The following is a 22316-nucleotide window of genomic DNA, read 5'->3' on the forward strand; positions in this document are numbered from 1 at the left end:
TGGTAAATGGCCGAAATTTCCAACAGTGGCCCAAACGGTGCCGAAGAGGCATGAAATTCGAATCATGCATGGACAAATATAGACTCACATTCAGACAAAAATTTCGATGATGCGGAGGCGTTGGAACTCGCCGTCGGAACATAAGCATCATGTAGTAGTGCAAATTGTGTTTTTTTAATCTACTTTTCCCATACTCTCTCTCTCTCTCTCTCTCTCTCTCTCTCTCTCTCTCTCTCTCTCTCTCTCTCTCTCTCTCTTGTGTGTGTGTGTGTGTGTGTGCACGCATACATGTATGAATGTATGTCTGTATGAATGCATGTATGCATATTTATGCATACATGTATGCGCACACACACACACACATGTACACACACACACACACAAACATACATACACGCATCTATTCCCCCCTCCTCTCTCTCTCTCTCTCTCTCTCTCTCTCTCTCTCTCTCTTACATGATGTTTTGTGTGAATTTGTCCGATTTCACACAATTTGGAGGATATAAGCCTTAGAATAAGACAAAAGAAGATAATGTCTTATCTTGCATATAGGTTCTTTTATCGGATCAATGGCTATTCATAGAGTACTATTGTAGGTCGTCACAACAAGTGAAAGTGAACTGGCATGCTTTCAAGGTAACACATTCAAGATTCTAAAAGAACTTAATGCAAGATGAAATTCTCATTAGTGCAAATCTTGTGACTGAGAATGCAAGATGAAATTTCCATTACTACAAAAATCTTGTGATTGAGAAGGAGATTGTGATTGAAATTATGATTGCCAAAATGAGAGTGACATTGAGCTTAGGGATGGTCGAGTGATTTGGAGCTCTTATAGGCAATTTGTACAAGAATAAGAGAGAAGTCACTTCTCTCACAACGTGCTTCTTCTTGCTATGTGTTAATAAAGGGTATTATGATTTGAAGCCTCACAACCACAACTCAAGTTTGATCCACCTTTTGAGAATGGTGAATTGGACATGAGAGGCCATCATTAACTTGAGAATGAAATCAACATATAGTGCTCATCTTGGGAGGAGAGGGAGGTAAGGGGAAGGTTCTCATGTTTTGATCACACTATATCCTTTTAATGATGCTCCTTAAGGGTTTCCTTTTTGAGATCCTATACTCAACATGTATCAACATCACTATTAGGGATGATATTCTTTTAATGATAATACTCAAGGGCTTCCTTTTTGAGATCCTATACTCAACATGTATCAACATCTATCTATACAAGATAAAGGAAGAGTGCCTACCCCTTCACGTGGAGAAAGCAGAGGGATAATTTTTGAAAAGGAGAAAGGAGAAGAGAAGACAAGTGTTTGGGGGTTTCTTTCCCACACGCCTAGATGCATTGGGGCTCCCAATCAGTTGTCACCATCAAACCATTTACTCATTGAATGAGTTTCTTATATATATATATATAGATACATACATAATACATTAGAAAGCAAATTTCCCACCCCTCCCCCCTCCTCCTCTCTCACACACACACACACATACATATCTTCTAATATAATATTATGTGCATGTGTAAGAGAGAGAATATACATACACACACACGTATATATATTATGTGCATGTGTAAGAGAGAGAATATACATACACACACACATATATATATTATGTGCATGTGTAAGAGAGAGAATATACATACACACACACGTATATATATTATGTATGTATGTGTATCTATAGGTATGTAAGCATGTATATATAAATAGATTTATATGTATGTCGAGGCACACACGTGTATGTTCACACACACAACACACACAGAAGCACATGATACGTGCACACACGCATACAAACACACATACACACTCGCATGCATGGATACACGTGCAACACATAGAGATATGCACACTTGCACACATACTCAAGCTTGCACATACAAACATGGGTATACATGCACACACGCATACAAACACACATACACACTCGCATGCATGGATACACGTGCAACACATAGAGATATGCACACTTGCACACATACTCAAGCTTGCACATACACACATGTGTATACATGCACACAAGCACATAAATACACTCACATACACAAGTACATGTGCACACACATGGACATGCACACACTCATACACACATATGCACCTGCATGTGCACACACATAGATGTACACACGAGTATATTCACATGCTCACACACACGTACATGAAGACACTCGCTATGGATACACATAAATAAAAACATACACACCATGTACACACACACAACAAATACACACAATCAAGACACTTGCATGACACATGCACGCGTGAAGACATTACACAATCACACATACGTGTGTATATGCACACACAATCACACACATATGTATGTAAAAGAGAAGACAAAAGACATTGTATATTTAAGAGTAAACACACCTCATCATGTATCCCTACGTATTAAAATTTAATATTAATTAAAAATATATGTTTATATGTATTTATTTATTTTATAAATGCATATGTATATATAGGTATACGTCTCTAAATATAATAAAACATAATATTATAGATAATATATATTTACATGTGGGTGTGGGTGTGTGTGAGAGAGAGAGAGAGTGTGTGTGTGTGTGTGTGTGTGTGCACATGTGCATGAGAAAGAAGTGTGTTTGTGTTGTGTGTGCATGAATGTATGTAAGAGAGAGAGAGAGAGAGAGAGAGAGAGAGAGAGAGTTTCTATATGTGGGAGAGTGTGTGTGAGAAGAGAGATAGCGTGTGTGTGTGTGTGTGTGTGTTTATTTAAGAGTGAGCACACTCACCACTCATCCCTACCTTTAAAATTTAATTAATTAAAATTATATATATGTGTGTAAATCTATTTAAGCGAGAGAGAGAGAGAGAGAGAGAGAGAGAGAGAGAGAGAGAGAGAGAGAGTTTCTATGTGAGAGAGTGTGTGTGAAGAGAGAGAGAGTGCGTGTGCATGAGAGAGAGAGAGAGAGGTAGATAATTTCTATGCAGGAGATAGTTTGTGTGGGAGAAGAGAGTGTGTGTTTGCATTAGTGTATGTGCAATGTGTACATGTGTGTGTGTGTGTGTGTGTGTGTGTGAGAGAGAGAGAGAGAGAGGCATAGAATCCTATGTAGAAGATAGTTTGTGTGGGAGGAGAGTGTGCGTTTGCATTAGTGTATATACGGTGTGTACGTGTGTGTGTGTGTGTGTGTGTGTGTGTGTGTGTGTGTGAGAGAGAGAGAGAGAGAGAGAGAGAGTATATGCATGCATGTGCGTACATCTGCATCTATGTGTAGAATGTTCTTGAGAGAGAGTGAGATGGGGCAGATGTGGAGAGAGAGAGAGATGTAACGAGGGAGAGGGTGAAAAGAGAGAGAAAGAGAATAAAAAGTAGCTTTTAATAAAATATAAACATAAATATAAATTAAGTAGAAAACATATTGTGTGTGTGTGTGTGTTTATTTACATTTATAATTATATACATGTGTGTGTGTGTGCGTGTGTGTGCGTGTGTGTGTTTTGATGTGTGTATGATATATCTATCTATATATTTAAAAGTGACCACAACTTATCACCCATCTCCGCACATTCAAATTTAATCAAAATTAATTAAATTATGTCGATGTTTGTATTTATATTTTTAAATACATGTATATGTGTATAAGTATATGTGTCTATGTATAGGTATATGTATCTAAAACATAATATTGTATATACTATATATTTACATATGTGTATGTGTGTGTGTAAGAGAGAGAGTGTGTGTGTGTATATGTGTGCATATGCACGTGTGTGTGTGAGTGAGTGAGTGAGTGAGAGAGAGAGAGAGAGAGAGAGAGAGAGAGCTTCTGTGTGTGGGAGTGTAAGAAGAGAGAGGGAGTGTGTACATGTATGTACAGTGTGTGTGAAAGAGAGAGAGAGATGGTTGTAGAGAGGAAATAGTTCTTTTCTGGAACCTTGGTGGGCAGCACCAATGGGGGGTGCAATACTAGACACTATTAGTGATGAATACTCCTTAAGGGCTTCTTTTTGAGATCCTATATTCAACATGTATCAATATCAATATTACAGATGAGATTCTACTCCTGTTAATCAAGAATTTTCTTCTTCTTTATAAGACAAAAAGCAAGCTTATCTTTGGACCGTGGTGAGTGAGCTCCCAAACTCCTGAAACAGAGCGTGCGAATCACGCTCCCAACTCCTGAAACAGAGCGTGCGAATCACGCTCCCCTCTAGTTCATGGTACAGTATTTAAATCAGTATACGAAACACAATGCAATAGCCAGATCAGTTAGTCTTTCTTGTCTCGATCGTCATGTTGGGCCTTCTGAATAGCTACCTCGAAATGCTTCCGAGCGTGGAAGAGAAGCAAACAGAGATCAGGGCCTCGCGGTGCTTCAACAAAGAAGGTCTGGTGAGTATGCACGAGATCTGGCTGCAGCACGAGCAGACGCGAAGCAGGTGGAGCTCAGTCCATAGAGGACAGAGAATTCTACGTTTGGACAGCACTGTGGTGGAGGCTTTCACCCCAGGCTCTGTGCCCCTCAGAGGCCTGCGGCCCATCTCCATCGCCGAACTCACAGTGGGCAACCACCACAAGGGTCGGGTATTGCTGGGCGAGCTCTGTGTTGAGCCCATCAAGTTTGTGGCGGTGCAAACCATAGTGGGGGATGACGCGGGGAAGGCTGCAAGATTATCAGTCTACAATGCTGTAGCCTCGGACGAGCCCATGTCGAGGATTCGCTCCTTGTTCCCCAAAGGCTCGCGCGTGGCCATAAAGGAGCCTTACCTGAAGCTTGCTACAGATGGAGGCTTCACCATTCGTGTGGATAATCCAGCTAATTTCGAGAGGCTCCCTGTACTGCAATATAGCTCCCCGGCCGAGGCGTCCGTCGGGGCGAGCCTCTGTAATAATTCAGCCAGTATCGAGCGAGCACAGCGCTCGAGAATTGATGGGAATGCGGCCTTCAAAATGGAAGACTGGAAGCAAGCTGTCACCCTCTACACAGAGGCTATCTCTACATTGCTCGAAATCACAGGTGCTTCACAGGCGACCGGTTCCATGCAAGCTGCTCCAAATGGGCTCGTAAACGTCAGGCAGGAGCTTGTGCTGGCTTATTCCAACAGGTCCGAAGCTAGAATCCGGCTTAATCACTTCGAGAAGGCGGTTGTGGATGCTAACAAGTCTCTCAACATACAGCCGGACCACGTGAAGAGCATGTTCAGAAAAGGCAGGGCCTTGCAGGGTTTGCATCGGTACAGAGCGGCCGGGCTCTATTTCCAGGCAGCTCTAAATTTAGGTCTTCGCAGCAAAGATGAACTAATGGAGGCCCTCCGTGTAAGCAGAGCGTGCGACGAGCAGTCCACCACAGGGCATTACAATTTATCCCTTCTGTGCAAGGAGGTGGAGCAGGGAAAAGCTCCTGAGTGCGGAGAGTTCATTGGCAATGTCGCCGTTGAGATTGCCGGCGGTGATGGATCCAAGGGCCGCGGAACGCTAGCCACACGGGATGTGAAGTGTGGGCAGCTCTTGCTGGTGAGCAAAGCAGTGGCAGTGGCGAGAGAAAAGCAAGAGGGTACCAACTTTGCCCTTCACGCGGAACGAAGGAGACTCTCTCTTGCTCACAACGGGGATCTGCTGGTGCAGTTGATTGAGCGAGCTAGAAACTCAAGGAGATTCAGGCAGCAGATCTACAGCTTGCAGGCATCGCGTGCTGGCAGCAATGTTTCTTATTCGGACCTGGTCATTCCCAGCATGGCCTTGTTTCGCCCGAATGAGATGATCATGGATGAAGCCACGATGGATGATGATGACGACGACGTTGGTGGTGGCGGCGGCGGCGGAGATAGCAGCGCTACCCTGGACGTGGACAGGATCAGAGGGGTCGCCGAAAACAACGCATTTGAGCATTCAGGTAAACTCAGCTCCGCGCTGTGGCTCGCCCCTTCCTTCATCAACCACTCCTGCGTCCCCAACGCCACCTGGATCGTTATAGGGGACTACATGTTCGTGCGAGCTGCGCGGCACCTGCGCAAGGGAGAGGAGGTGACCATTTCCTACACCCCGCCGCTGCAGCCCCACGCCCTGCGGGCGGAGCACATACGAAAGAGTTGGGGATTCGAATGCGACTGCGAGAGGTGTGCCTTCGAAAAATCGGTGCACGACTCCACGAGGCCCCTGGTGTCGAGCTGGCGTTTCAAGGCGCAAGCTTCGCCGGATGATGAAGGGTTGGAAGAAGTGGCGGAAGACTTGGAATGGGCTCTCAAACACACGATCATAACCTGTAAAAGTAAGAAGCAACTGCAATGGCTCCGCTGTTCCTTTGTACTTGCCTACTTGGCAGCCCACAGGAAACACTCACCCGTCACGCTGCTGGCGGACTTCCCCTCGCTCGAGTCTGTGGTGGAGTCCGTGCAGGAGGCTTTAGGTGGCGACGAGTCGGTGGTTATGCAGTTGAGGCCAATTTGGTTCGGACTATGCAGCGCCCGCCTCCGACGGAGCCTCTCGGCGATGAGCGTGTGCTTGTATGGGAGAGAGCAGACGACCTACTCCTTGAAATCCCTCCTCTCTAACCGCAGGTCTTTGTACTTTGGGACCCAACCGCAGTAAACGTCATCATCTCCGCCGCCCCGCCGTCCGCCTCCCCCTCCCCGCCCAGATAAACAGTATCTCGTACAGGCTAATAATGCTTTTTTGAACAAAGAATAGTTATATTAAGATAACAGCGGTTATATACAAGAGCCATTAGAGCCATTTGTACCACTTTTTTCTCCCATTTGGTTACAAGGAAGGGCTGTTAATTTGGTTTTTAGTCTTGTTAGATATTGTTATTTGTCCATAATGCTTTTAAGTTTAATGTTTTCTACTCGACAGGGGAGGAACCTTGGTGAACCTTTTATATACAAACCATCGAAAGCGTTAAAAACATATAATAAGAGAGAATAACATGTAGTTCTTAATCATCACATCATAGATACACAAAATAGTTATCTCTCTCTTTAGGAGAGGAGGAATGTGAGGGATGCGCATGAACCCACACACATGATCATCATAGATACTCAAAAGAAAATTTCACCGTCCCCCAAGTGAGGGAACCCACATGGACAAGACAAGTGTGGACCCACATGGGTGATGCCAACTAGCATATCATAGCATGTGCAATATTATGCACATGTAACAATTGCTTACTTGCTTGCATCACATGCACTTCAATTCTATATATGTAATTATTGAGCCAATCATCTATTCCACCTAATCTCTCCTATCTCTTAATATTGCACATTCACTTTGAGCTTCAAGCATGCTGAGCCATGTGAAAATCTCTGAGAGAGAGAGAGAGAGAGAGAGAGAGAGAGAGAGAGAGAGAGAGAGAGAGAGACCCCACAACCCAATGTAGCCTGTCCCAACAAAGTAAAACCACCTCTGAGCCATCGATGATGTAGGCCACGTGGTAGATGTATGTGTGAGTACTTTAGTCAAGGTCGCGGGCACTTATAGTAGCCTTGGACACATAGAGAGAGAGTGTGTGTCAAGGACTATGAGTTTAGGGACTTGAGGCACTGGTCGCGGACTATCAAGTAAGAGAGAAACTTGGTATAGGGTCCAGGTGTGCTAAGTTAACTTGAGGGGAGGTGTGCTAGGCACTGGTCGCGGACTATCAAGTAAGAGGAAAACTTGGTATAGGGTCCAGGTGTGCTAGGAGTATTCACTTGAGGGGAGGTGTTGAAATATACAAGTGAATAGGGTGTGTTCGGGAACAAGCCCTTGGATAGAGGCTGTAAAAGATAATGTGTAAATGTGAGAACCTGTGAAAAGGTGAGAAGAATCTACTGGGTATGGCAATGCTTTGGTTGTTCGACTTTTTCCAAAATTCAAATGATCTCGGTCTCTTTCCCTCTTCACTAGGTTAGACCTCTCGATCCATATCTCCATAGAGCATGAGTTGAGGATGTAAAATTTATTAATCTTCTCTCGCAATGCTATATCCATTGTTCTTGAGTTGAAGGCCTTGTCCTTGAGGCTCTTCCCCAATGAGCTGATCATCCTCTTCTTGTGTCTATAATCGTGGCATATTTGGGTCTAACGCACTAAGAAATTTTGTTATGTATACAAGAGATTCTTGAACAAGTCATCCCATTCTCGTACTGCCCTCAGGGCGAGCTTTTTGATGAATAAACCTTTTAGTGTCTTCATAAACCTCTCGAGGAACAACATCCACCATCGGTGGCTTTGAACAACACCTGCTATAGTAACCTCATCAACCATGTGAATTTCTCTACCTTTGTAATGCTTCAATGTAGCTGCTTTCAACATATTTCTTTCAATTGAATGTATTTCTCTGCCATTGTAACTACTTCAATGGATCTTAGATAAGCTGATTTTAGCGAATTTCTTCTAATCTCCTTTGATATCCATCGTACCATTGTGCTAATCCTTTATATTGTCGCTCTTATGTCCTCGTTGAGGCAATCCTTAATGGCTATTGGTAGCACAAACTGTAAGATTTTGTGCCGGGTATGAGACTTCAAGACACTAAGCTCTTCATCCTTTGTCAATGCTCCCTTCCAGCAGCAATGCATACAACTAATGGGAATACGAAACTCACTGATGTACACCTCTTCTCTTCTTTGTTTAATACCCAAGGTGATCTAGGGGTAATCACCTTTCCATCAGGTATGCTCCATGCCCATAAGTGATGCATGTGATCCACCTCTTGTAGATTATCGTCCCATAAGTGCTACATGTGATCCACCTCTGCTCTTCTTTGGTTAAGACCCAAGGTGCTCTAGGCATAATCACCTTCCCATCAGGTATCCTCCGTGCCCATAAGTGCTACATGCGATCCACCTTTTGTAGATCATCCCTTTGTGCCTTGCTCTCTTTAGCACCTGTGATGGTTTTCCAAAGCATATCGGCTATGTTCTTGAAAATGTGCATAGGGTTAAGAAGATGATTGACTAGAAGATCACTCCAGTATGGGAGTAGATGGAAGATGGATAACTACTTCATTTTGGGGGGTGAAAAACTTGCATCCACTTCCCATGCCCTCCTCCAATCACGTAGCTTTAGCACATGAGGAGGCCTCCTTAGAAACTCTTGCAACTCATGGTTGTCGGAGAGATATTTTTTGTGGCCCCCTCATAGACAACCTTCCTCAAAGATACTAAGTACAGGGCCTCTAATCTAGGCATATAGTGCATGCATATTATAACTAGATATTGAAAGCCCTGCCAAACATTCTAATCATTGTGATGAGATATGCAAATATTACAAAAAAATCAAAATTGTGAAATTAAATCTGATCAAGAAATCATAGAATAATTAACTTACTAGAGCACTTTCCGTAGCCTGATTAATCATGGATGGTCCACATAAGTATTCAACGCACTGATGTAGCTCTTTATCCAAACCACTTAGATGCATCATGAACTTGGATACTGTCCCATAACGTGCATAGCTTGTCAAATAATAGAGCCAAGTAGATGTCCATGTTCTTAACCTTGTACTTCTGTGCAACTATTAAGGAAATTAAAAGGTGCCCCTTCTTTATCGCTAACCATGGTGGTAGGTTATAGGTGACTAGGTGAATGGGCCATGTACTCCATGATGAACTTCGTAAGCCAAATGGATTGACTCCATCCATTGCTAGTTCAAGACAAATGTGACGAGGCTCTTCCCCAAAGTCCACCCACTTCTCTTCGATATACCTTTATGCTGGAGAATCAATGGGCACACAGAGAACATCATCTGTGGATCTGGTGTTCTGATGCCAAGTCATTAAAGATGCAATGGAATATTTTTTGAATATGTGGAATGATGGGGAAGTGTTGTAAGACTTTAGCAGGGACCCTTTGTCCTTGAACATCTTGCCTATATCTTGATAAACCACATTGTGGACACTCGTGAAGTGTGGTGTACTCTTTTCAAAAGAGAATACAATTCTTTGGACAAGCATGGTGTGTGTTATAGTTCATCCCTATGGAGTGCAACATTAATTTTTCTCTTGCACGATCTGAAGACATCTCATTATCTTCTGGTTGAATTTGATCCTTCAATAATGTGTATGATATAACAAAATGCATAGTAAAGGTGAAAGACAAGACATTCATGCAAGTTGAAACATAGAGAGGGGAAGGCACACATACCCCATAAGTTTTGAAACACTTGTATCAGACCACCCATATATTGATTGGCAAGTTCAATATGGAGAGGCAAGTGCGCAAAATTGAAACATGTGCTCCATGGTAAAGTGGTAGATGAGCAAGCCTACCTAGCTCTTCTCCTCTCAAGAAGCATGCTCCACACGTCATCTGATGTCTTCTACTTCTTGGGTTGTTGCATGCTTCTAATACTTAATTGTCTACTTTGTGGCTTGTGTCATGCATGGCATCTATCATGTTGTCCATGTTATGTTCTAGAACTTGATCTGATTCTATCAAAGCTTTCCAATCCTATCAAGGTTTTCTTTGCTTAGATTAGATATCCACATGATCAACCAGTTCATTATTGTCTCGGTGAACATTGAGGCCACTAAGTAGATTTGCAAGTGCTATATTGGAAATATGCCCTATTTTTTGGAATGCTCGTTGTGCAAATTATTTGATGTTGTGACTTCATACTTGCTAAACGACTGCATGTGTATAGCATTTTCTTCTCTAAATCGATAAAATTTGAAAGGTTCATAGCACTCACGGGCTTCGTGTATGTTTAATACACGTGAATTTGGGTTTAGATGAGGGGAAGGTGGGGCTTCTTTTATAGTTCATACATGGCCTAGTCGGTATATTCTAATTTTTAATGGAAAAGATATCGGGCCGCCAAAAAATTCAAAATTTGAATGAGAATTTGCATGAAAATGTGAACTAAAGTGGGCGTCAAAATAAACGTCGAAATAAGCATCGAAAACACAAGTCAAGCTTTGACATTTTTTTTGACACCTTTTCGACGCTTGTATCGATGCTTATTTCAATGACTATTTCAACTCTGGGAAATTTTTAACAGAATCGCGATGCCTCATTTATAGTGTTTTCAAAGTTTTTGCAGGTTCTATTCTCTCCCCCAAATTTTTGCAGGTTCTCTCCTCTTACCCCTTCCATCCCTAAAACCTAAACCTAAGCCCTTCCCTCAACTCTTTCTTGCTTCTGATTTTGTGTATGTGTGTGGTCTTTCTTCAATGCTGACATGCTATGTTTTTGTTTGTTTTGCAGCTTCTAATTGGTCTCATGTTACAAACCCCAAACCTTTGAGATTTTAGGTAGCCCTTCTCCTTTTCCCTTGCTTATTTGCCCTTACTTTTGATTATATGTGTGTGTGGTGTGGGGTGTGTGTGGTCTTTTAAAAGCTAACATGTTGTGTTTTGCAGGCTTATGAAAACCCTAAATCTTTAAGACTCCAGGTAGGGATTGCTTTTGATCTCTTTGATTATATGTGTGTGTGGTGTGTGGTGTGGGGTGTGTGTGTGTGATTTCATTGTTTTGCTAATATGTCTTGTTTGTGTTTATTTTGTAGGTTCTCAATCATTTTCTCTTGAGGCACAAACTCTCTCTTGGTCTCTCCCACTTAAGCCCTCCCTCAAGACTCCACTTAGCTTGCAATCTCTCTGGTAAGTGCCCTAATCTCATTGTCTTTGGTTTTTTTTAAAAATCATCTTCTTGCTTTTGATGTTGCCCATGCTCCTCTCCTTATTGGAGTTATCACATAAGCATGGGCATGTTGTTGGGCAAACCCAGAAGCATGGGCATGTTGTGATAGTGTGTGTAGACCATGGATCACATACCAGATGACACACCCACATATAGCCCCAATCTCTCCACCGTGCCTACACCATAGGCAATGTCCCCGGTCAATTTTATCATTTTATCTCGCAAATGAGCCCCAAACAAAGGGCTATGGCTCAAGCCTACTTTGGGGGAGGCTCTGGCACTTCTGCATAGCCATCACAGCCCACCACCGCACAAGACACACCCTCGGACACTCCACGACATGCCACACAAACCCTGACCACGGCTCGCTTGACTATTTCCAGTCACGTAGAAGATGGGATTACTTGTTGGTTGTTGCCGTGGTAGTGGCTCCACACAGAAGCTTCTTCCCAGCGTGAGTGCCCAACCACGCTCGTGCTCATCCCGTCACTTCAATACAAATCCCTCTACCCCTAATCTGACTCATTCCGATACCAAGTAGTGGACGGAAATGTGGTCCTCAATGATGTTGGCAAAATGAGATGAAGTATCGAATCCACGAGTTATTTCATATAGTCTTTGCCTCGACTTGATGACTACATGGCATAAAGTTGATAGCGCAAAGAAGAATTAAGTCGTCAATCAAATCAAGAATGAGTTTATGCCAGCACCATGTAGTGAAGAGGTCCATCCTAGATGGATTAAAGATCACATGGTGAATATAATGAAGCATTGGCACAACAACGTCACATACAAGGTAGAAAATAGGGGAGAAAAGCCTTGGCATTGTACACAAGAGATTTTGGAATAAGGAGTGCAGAAAGGACAATGCAAATTCCTAGAGGTATAAGCAACAAGAGAAGGCCGCCAGCGCAATGAATGGAGAGCATACGGAGCTCCCATCTTGGAAGTGGTTGGCTAGGATACTTTCCACACATACTTTGTAAGTATTAATAGTACCATCACTCATTTTTTTGGCATATAATGGGCATTTCATTTTTTTTAAGTATTCATGCTTCCAGCAAAGAGTGGTCGGTCATGCAGTGAGTGATGCGGAGGAAAGGTACACCCTAAAGCAGGACAATATGCCCTCCTTGAAACTTGAGCGAGAGGGCATCAATGTGAACTAGACAAATGTGATCAATATGGTAAGTCTCTACATTGTGCACCCATCAAATAGTTTTTGCCTCACTTGTCATTTCTGAGTTTTTGCGTTATGAATACTCTTTGTAGTAGGGACCAATACCAAACCCTAAGGGCAGTTGATGATTAGGTTCAGCCTTGTATTCAAGGCACTATGTACACGAGCAATGCCTCTAAATTCAATTTTGTCAACTTCATGAGCATATTTTGTAAACATATTTTTGTCAGCTCCATGAGCTATGTAACTTCTTCTACTTAATAAAAATTCAAGTTTAGTGACCTTTGAGTACAGAATAGGGAAGTACTCTTTAAAATTGGCATATTTGTGCATTTAAGTGCAGGACTACACTTGGATATACCATTATTTTAAAAAAAAAACTGCACCTATTGAAATAGGTGTCGCTGTGTGTGTTAAAATATTGGTCGAAATAAAAGTCGGTTTCAATGTCAAAAAGTTTATCGTAAAAAGTGTCAAAAACTATGTTCTAAAATAGTAAGTTTTTTTTAACTTTGTTAGCGATGTTTATTTTGACGTGCATTTATACTCTTATTTTGACGCGTATTTTGATAATTTCATATTGACGCTTGTATTGACGTGTATATCGATGCTTTTGGAGATTTTTAACATGTTCATTTTTGTTGAAAAAAATGTCGTAATTACACCTACTTGTAATATTGTAAGCCTTATGCATAGAGCTTATAGCTTATGCATATAGCTCTATGCATGCATTAAGCTCTATGCATATAGTTTATTGCATGCTTCTTGCATTAAGCGCTTTAAGCAAGTGCATAAAGCTTAAAGCATGTACTTTTTTCTCATAAATGTATTAGTAATAGCCTTTTTTCATGTTATGTTTTGTAGGTCTTGCATTGTTGTCCCCTCCTTCGGCTTGAAATTGTCGAGCTAAGCTTTGTTATTCGTGTAATAACTAATGCAAGCTCATGTTTATTGCACCCTTGGGTGCCATGTTTAGGGTTTATCATAGTGCATATAGCTTATGCATAGAGTTTATGCAAGCCTTATACATAGAGCCTTATGGCTTATGCATAGAGCTTATGGCTTATGCATAGAGCCTTATGCATAGAGCTTTAAGCATGACATGCATAAGCCTTATGCATGTCATAAGCTCTATGCATAAACCAGAAGCCATAAGCTCTATGCATAAGGTTTATGCATAAGATTTATGCATATATCTCTATGCATGCCTAAAGCTCTATGCATGCATAAGGTATACATATAATAGATTTTCTTTTAAGTCCTACTTATTATATAAACATGATAGCCTCGTTTTTATAATGTAAACATGTGGGGGGACGGTCCAGACTCGAAAAGCCTAGTGTTTTTTCTCCACTCTCGATTCCTTCCACCCACAGTTAACCCTACACCTATGGGGGGTACTTTGATGGGTGGTTCTACTCCTGGGTTATGCACTCCTATACCCTTATCCACTACTACCATTGGAGGATCCAGTCCATTTTAGGGTTCTGGGCCTTCATGTGGAAATTGACCAACCCACTTCTCTTTCTTCTATGGAACCTAGTCCATGACCTCCTACCATATCCTCACTAGATAGGAGGTCTACCTCTTTTTATCCTTTTAGTGGGGGTCATCATTCTAGTGGGGGTGGTTGTGCGATGGTTGTTTTGGAGGCAGTAATAGATCTGTTTCCAATTCCCCATCAGAGGATGTGCATGCACAGTAGGTGGTGGATCCAAATGCCTATGACCCTGTGACACTTCCTTACCATGTGAGGAGGACAAATGAGAGTACCATCATTGAGGATAGAAAGGAGAAGCATGTCATACATAGCATGCATGCATCACCTTGTAAATCTTGATTTTAGCAATATTTGGGGCATTGATTGGAGAAATCAAGATAAGGTAAAGAAGCAATACATTTTTAATGTATTGAAGACAAAGTTTCTTGTGCCACACCTCGACTTACAGTTTAATGACCTTAAGATGTTGGATTATATGAAGGAGCATGTGAGTCATAGGAAATCATTGATTGCTAAGGCCATCAAGCATGGTGGCATCAAGCCACTAGGAGAATCAGATAAAGATTGGAAGAAGGCCAAAACGACATACTGAGAAAATCCTGATCTATTCAAGTAACAAAGAGAAGAATCCCGAGTACGAAAACATAAAAAAAAGGCTTCTCATCTTGGATCGGGTGGAAGACCATATTTCCTTACTTAGTTTGAAAGTATTTGAATGCTTAACATTTTGTATTCAAAAATTTGGTTTTCAAAGAATTAAAACTTATATAAAATTTCCTTTTTTAATGTGTGTTTAATGTAAGAAAATGTGGTGGGCCATTCTCCTTTTCATGAGGAGTATGACTATGCTTATTGCAATGGGATCTCGGCCACATTTGAATGGTTGCAACAACATGGTATCGCTTTGAACTATGAAGCTATGTCCGTTGTTACTTGTTTGAACAAGTTTTAAAAGTTCAAATTCCTTTGGTTTTATAAGCTTTTAGAAATTTATCTAATTTGTGTTTTAATATTACTTAATCTTGTGTGATATAGGAAGATGAAGAAGAGGCAATAGGCGAGGATGATGATGATGATGAGGAGGAGGAGGAGGAGGATGAGTAGAGACTGGCCTATTGTGTTTTATGTTATGTAACTCCATACTTGATGTAGCTCACCTTTTATGGCATTTCGGATGTAACTCGCCTTTTATGGCGTTTTGGATTTAATACAAATAAGATTCCGAGAGTTACTATGTTTCAAATTTATTTTCACATGTCGACATGTTTGTTTATACAAATTAGAACTATCTTTAATATATTGAATTAAAATTAAAATGGGAAAGATTGGGGATAATTCCCTAATTTTTTTCCAAAAAAACTATTAGTGCCACTAAGCGACAAAAATAGTGGTGCTGTTATTTTTTTATCAACACCACTGAGGGCAGGAAATAGCAATGCTGTTGTTTTTTATCAATGTCGTTGAGCGAAAAAAATAGTGACACTGTCATTTTTTATTAGCGCCGTTCAGTGAGACAAGAATAACGTGGAAAATATCAGTGCTTATACTGTGGGGGATATAGGCGGCGCTTATAGCATGTATTATAATGGTGGTTATAAAATGACAAATATACAGACACTTATAGCATCAAAAAAAATAGTGTCGCTTACATCCCGGCACTTTTCCAGATCCTTTTATAAACGCCACACTATAAATGCCGCTACCCCCTCTTTTTGTTGTAGTGTATTACTTAAACCAATGTCGCTTGATGATTGTTACAAATTAGCCATCGACTTTAAAAGGGATAACATACTTGAGTTGCCATAATTTTATTGATAATAAATCCATTACCTTGGCAGCTTTGTTACATGCATTAAGAGCCAAACTAGTGCGATAACCTCAAAGAGATGAATAAAGGATATGACCTTAGATGAGCTAAGTACTATACTTCTAGACAAGATAAAGTTAAAGGAGGTAGGGATGTTCCTATTAGCTGACATCTGTATCCCAAATGGGATTTGGTATAATGTTCAATAGGTGTGAAAGCATAATAAGGTGGACTGATGAAAACCTATGTCCTAGACAATGGTTTACAACTGGTTGTGAAACACTTTAATGCAGAGTTAGAGAATTAAAACATGGTTGTTTAATCTTGTTTCACATTTATTATATCTAAAAGGCACTAGATAAATTGCTAAATACATGTTATGATGATATTAATCCACTTATATTGGTTATCTTCAAGTGTGGTAGCAACCAATGCAACTGGTAGAAAGTGTACCACACCGTATCATGCTTTCACCCCATTATGTTGACAAAATCACACAAATAGTCAGTGTCCTCAATTGAGGCCTCATCTTTGATGTACTATAGCATTGTATGTGATTTAGAAACCATGATACCAGTATGTAAAGGTACCTATGATGTCATAACAACCACAAGTACCTTAATTATGTCACTTGTCTCCTACATGAAAACCATTAGCTTTACCAGCACTACTTGGGTAAGGGACGCATGATGCTCCAAGGAAAAATTTGTCAAATGTGAAAACCAAACAAGGGGAATGTATAGAGTACCCGAAGAGCCTAAACTTCCACATGTCCCACCACCACAACCTCTGGCACCTAGAATAATGCCAATAAATCAAATCATTAAAGAGGTGCCAAAAGAAGGAGACTGTGTATAGGAACCTTGGCAAACCATGGAAGAGTTAGATGACATTTGGGAAGTCACCCCGCAGTATCTTCTAATGCAAGGGAGCACACCAGTTCTAGTGTTTCAATTGTAGTGCAATGAAAGGGCAAGGATATTAATGCCACAAAAAGGAGAGCCTTGCTGCAATGTTATCATTGCCATGGATCTTAGTGTGTGGTTGAGTGTCCTTACAAGGTCAATGTAATGAACCAATATACTACCCAAGTTAGTACACACCCACTGGGGTTGAGTTGTGTGAAACACAATAGGAGGATGAGATCAACTCTAAAGAAGGAGAGAAGAATGATTTTTTCTCAAGGATGTTTGAGAAACGAGGATAGTATCCTCTATATGACTTAATAAATCCTAACCTAGAATCATATGGTAATGATGTTGGTTGAGTATACGAGCACCCAAAGATGTGGTAGGGCTGACAACATTTCTCTCTACAGAGATAAAAACGCCAATTGGAACCTGGCTAAGAGAAACTCCAAACTTTTGATTGATTTAAAAGACTAGGTGGAAGGGATAATATAATTTAATTTTCCAGCTAAGGCAGAATTACCTTACCTACTATCAAGGAAGATTTGGAATTGGTTGAAGGAAGGGACAACTTGCAAGAACTAGTTCAAATTCTAGTTAACAAAATGGGTAAGTATTATGAGAGTGATGATATGACAACACTTTTGATGGTGGATAATAAGGGTTATCAAGATCTTACGATCCTTGATGGTGGAACCAGAGTACGCATCACCATGAAGCAGTGTTGGGAAAAATGGGAAAAACTAGCCTTAGAGCAAACAAACCTCAGTGAAAATGGTTGACGGTACCATGTCGCCACCTATTGGGGTTTTGGAGAACCTGAAGATGAAATTCTTCTCAATTTATGATTGCCATAGTCATGAACTTTATTGGGACACACAAATTCGTATGATGTGATACTTAATAGGCCTTTATGAGGAGTGCTAAGCTAATTCACGAGACTAGGCTACAGATCACATTTATCTACAAAAGGACTCACAAATCTTAAAGGTAGACATGCACACATAGAAGACTCATCCCATGGATGGAGGGTTGTTTGGAAATGATTCTAAGGCCACAAAAAGGACACCCTCACTACAATTATGTACAACCCACCATGAGTGACTAGAAGAATCACAAAAAGAAGACATCTTGTATGCCTTGCTTTTGAAAGATGATTTTTGTGAAAATTGGATGCATGTACTGGACACAATAGATGTCATGGGAAAGACTAGAACAAAGTTTGTGGATCTAGGTTAGGAGGATGAAACGATGGTCACACCACAACGTGCATGATGAGACCATCTGTGATGGACGAATCATGGGAAAGTTTGGTGGAAGTGAAAGAGTCTGAAACTGATTGCAAGAAAGAGGCTTTGGATTCAAGTGCAAGGCTAAATTCTCAAAGATGGATGAGGAATAAGCATTATCGTGCTAATCGTAGAGTAGTGACATTCTTAGAAGAACATGCTCAATGGCTAAAATACATTGAGGCTACAAAAATTCATGATGAGGAATTTTTTAAGAATTGGGGCGGAGTTTAGCCAAATATTGCTACAAGCACCTTAAGAACCAAAAGTGAGCCAAGAGACCCCCAAACTCACAAGATCAGAAAGAAGAAAAAGAAACAAAGCATTAGGTGAAGTCGAATGGGCAGCAAAAAAGGCATTGGCAAAAAAAGAGGAGAATAAGGAGTCGTCAAACTTATGAAAGGTTCCCAATCATTTCAAAACCTTTGATGCTGATGAAAGGAAAGTAGTTCACCTAAGGGAACAACACTTAAAGGGTGAGCAAACAGGAGTCTCATGATGGACCTATGTCACTATCCGGTTAAGACTTGACACTTCAATGGTTTAGGACATGTAGTCAACTCCATAGAGAGAGAAATGATTATCAAAGTGATATAGGCATGCAAAATGCCCGCTATGCACGGTCTTCTCTCAAGCTTTGGCTGAATAGCATCATCCTCATAAATGTGTTTTTCTTGCTTTTCAATCCTCCCTCTCTGGCATGTGCTCCATGCCCATCCATAAGGTGGTTTTCTTGTCTCCTACCTTTGTTCTTTCCTTGTTGCTAGTCTAGCCTATTGGTGAGAGACACTAGCACTCTTCCTCTACAAATGAGTCTCTACCTCCTTATTCGGGTCCAAGAGTCATGACACATTGCCACTTCCCCATATAGATATAATCTAACTTCTTGGCTCATGTTAAAGTAGCTTCATCATTGGTCTTCTCTTCAAATGGCCAACACATTCTCTATGAGCTCATTTAGTGGTATGCTGTTAAGAGGTGTGCTCATCCAGTATTATTTCCTCCTTACCTTTGCTTTGTAGATTTGGCTATGCAACAACTCTCTTTCCTTCAGCCTTTGGTGCCGCCTCGAACTTGCTTTTCCACACTTAAATTTCTTATGCCAACTTAAGATTTTATTTCCTTAATTCTTTTGCTTCCTTCCACTGTCGCCACTAGCCTATAGGCTTTTGGTCAAGACATTGGTTGAGCTTCCTGAAGCTTTTCGTGCGCTCTGGCTAAGTCTATGGTCTAGCTTCGTCGTCTAGATTCTTATCCTGGTTTTGGTATGGGATTATCGATTTGCAAGTGGGTGTGGGGGCTTCCATGGCTACTTGCACCCCTTTGAGTTTGTAGTAGCATGTAATTCCCACTTTTCCATCTTTCCTACATTTAGCTCAAACACTTTCGGGTATTCTTCTACATTTAGTACCACCAATCATGCTTTGGCCTTGACCAAATTAACTTTGTCATTTTCAGCCTTTTCTTGCATTGGCCTTATCATATTTTGATGTTCTTGTAGGATCTGGGCCATGCAGGCACTAAGTCCAGTTCTGCTTTAGCATTTTTCTTTCCTTGTTAATGCCTAGACACATCGCTTTTTAGGCTTTCCACTTCCTTGTGCATTGTTCTATTTGCTTCTTGAAGTTCAAGGATTTGGCTTTGCAGGCTTTCTTTTTTGCCTTCATCTTCTACACATCCTCTTAACGATAGTCACAAAAAAAAAACATAACAACGTTAAAAGCCATCACATACATAATCCATAGGAAATAAAGGCTCATTGCTTTTTAGGCTTTCCACTTCCTTGTGCATTGTTCTGTTTGCTTCTTGAAGTTCAAGGATTTGGCTTTGCAGGCTTTCTTTTTTGCCTTCATCTTCTACACATCCTCTTAACAATAGTCACAAAAAAAAACATAACAACGTTAAAAGCCATCACATACATAATCCATAGGAAATAAAGACTCATAAAGATAAGTCTAATCTCTCTAGAGTGCTACTCCAAAGGTGGACCACACACCACCTTTATCAAGCACTCTCAATGTATGCATAGGAGTCCAAATCTAAGCATAAGCAGTGCCGAAACAACTTTGCACTAGTTGAACCAAGGCCTCCACAACTTGCAAAAATATCGAGTACCAAATCTGACTCCATCATGAATGTGGCAAGCAACCACTTGCACAATAACCCCAATAATAAAAAACCCACATATCTTCATGTACACGCTTCTGTATTCTCTTCGCAAATACTTAACAAAGAAAGTTGTTTCACATACTTAAAAAAAGCACACAAGAGTTCAACACCTCCCTGAATGGATACTCCATCCACCACCATACACTTTATATCTCCAATGTAGTAACTAGGGATTTTGTGGTCTGATCATCCTTGCCAATTGGCCACTCTTTCGTAGTCTTGCGATTTGTGGGATCTTCCGCACTGACCTCTACAAGTGAAATCATGCCGCAACAGATGCTCCTAACTGTCTCGTGGTCTTCCGTTTCTTCTTTTTTCGGTAGAACCTCCATCGGATGGCCTTTGTATTTCCTCATCTTGAAGCCATTGACCATTTTTGGGAAGGGTGTACCATCCAAGTTCTCTAGGGAAAAAGCATTTTGACTGACCATGTCTTTCACTTATCCACCTGATCTTGAATTTCCTCGGATGGGGTCACAGTTTGGCATTGTAAACTAACATAGGTCACCTTTTTCAAAAATTATGTGCTTGAGATGTCTATCTATCCAAGCTTTTCTTCTTCGTTGCACTATTTCTTCTTTCATAGAGCTGATTTGTCTTTCTTCTTCTACTAAGGCTAGAAGTTCTTGTATTCTATGCTGTCAGGATTCTTCCATTGGAAGCTTCTCTTGGATGGCTACTCTCAGACTGTGTACCACATACTCCATTGGCATGACTGCTTCCAAACCATAAACCAGTTTGAATGGTGTTTGCCCAGTCATGACCTTGAATGACGTTCGGAATGCCCATAGGGCAACATCTAACTTCTGGTCCCAATCATTTTTGTTCACATTTATGATTTGCTTCAAAATTTTGGTAAGCACCTTGTTGGTAGACTTTGCCTCACCATTGCACTGTGGATAGTAAGGTGAGGACTTCTTGTGATTGATTAGGTATTTCTCCATTAATCCCTTCATTACCTTGTTCATAAAATGTGACCCTTGATCACTGACTATTTCATAGCCTTGCAAAAATGTCTTTGAAAAGGAACTTCACCACCTCTTCTGTGGAATTGCTTTTCATATCCTTGGCTTCTGGCCACTTGGTGAAGTAATCTGCTACTACAATGATGTACTCACATCTGTTGATTTTTGTGGGTGGTTTGATGGGTCCAACAAAATCCAATCCCCACTGTATATTAAGCTAGTCCACTAAGTCTTAACTTGGAGAAAGTTTCCTATTTATCGACACCTTGACCACATGTAGAGATTCAAGGATACGATTCATAGGTAAGACCTAGTCCTATCCCACAGAGGAAGCGTGATCTTCTAAAAGTCAAATCACCCATAGGATAATTTATCATAAATTGGACAACTACTAGACTTGATTTCTAGAGGCAACGCTTTTTTCCTCATCCATGCAACGCTGACCTAGTCTTCTAGAATAGAGTTGCCCAAGAACCTAATTATCTAGCATAGGGCTTTCACTTACTCTGTTGGAAAGCTACCGACTAATCGGGTCTACCCGTCCGTAGGATGGTGCCATCGGGGCATTCCATCCTCCCACTTTCCACCCTACTCATGCATCAATTTGTTTTCTAATTAATCCTATCACACTGTTTGACATAAATAAACATGTTCCTTAATTAAGGCTCTTTTCACAAGGTTTGTTAAAACAGTCTTTTTACACAATACAATCATGCGAACCGATGATCTAGAATTCGACCTTCCAGTGGGCAAAACCCCATAGGACCATACACCTCATCGCTGGCCACTGGCGAGGACTCAAGCCGACCTATCGCCCTCTTAGGCTCCATCGCTCGATCCTCCCGTCCCTCAGAGGGATGTCTGCACACTAGGGTGGGCTTATTCACCGCACTA

The 22316-nt window shown here is 41.1% G+C and overlaps 1 protein-coding gene across 1 annotated transcript; it reads left to right on the forward strand.

The window, feature by feature from the left end:
* Positions 1-4275: 4275 nt before the first annotated feature.
* LOC147633507 (methyltransferase FGSG_00040-like) lies at positions 4276-6570 on the forward strand. The gene has a single exon (XM_086805734.1). It carries the CDS (start codon positions 4276-4278, stop codon positions 6568-6570), a length of 2295 nt encoding a protein of 764 aa, XP_086661860.1.
* The last annotated feature ends 15746 nt before the right edge of the window (positions 6571-22316 follow it).

This window comes from Cibotium barometz, chromosome 12 (genome assembly GCF_041138505.1).
Source record: "Cibotium barometz isolate CiBa-2024 chromosome 12, ASM4113850v1, whole genome shotgun sequence".
NCBI classification, from domain to species: Eukaryota; Viridiplantae; Streptophyta; class Polypodiopsida; order Cyatheales; family Cibotiaceae; genus Cibotium; species Cibotium barometz.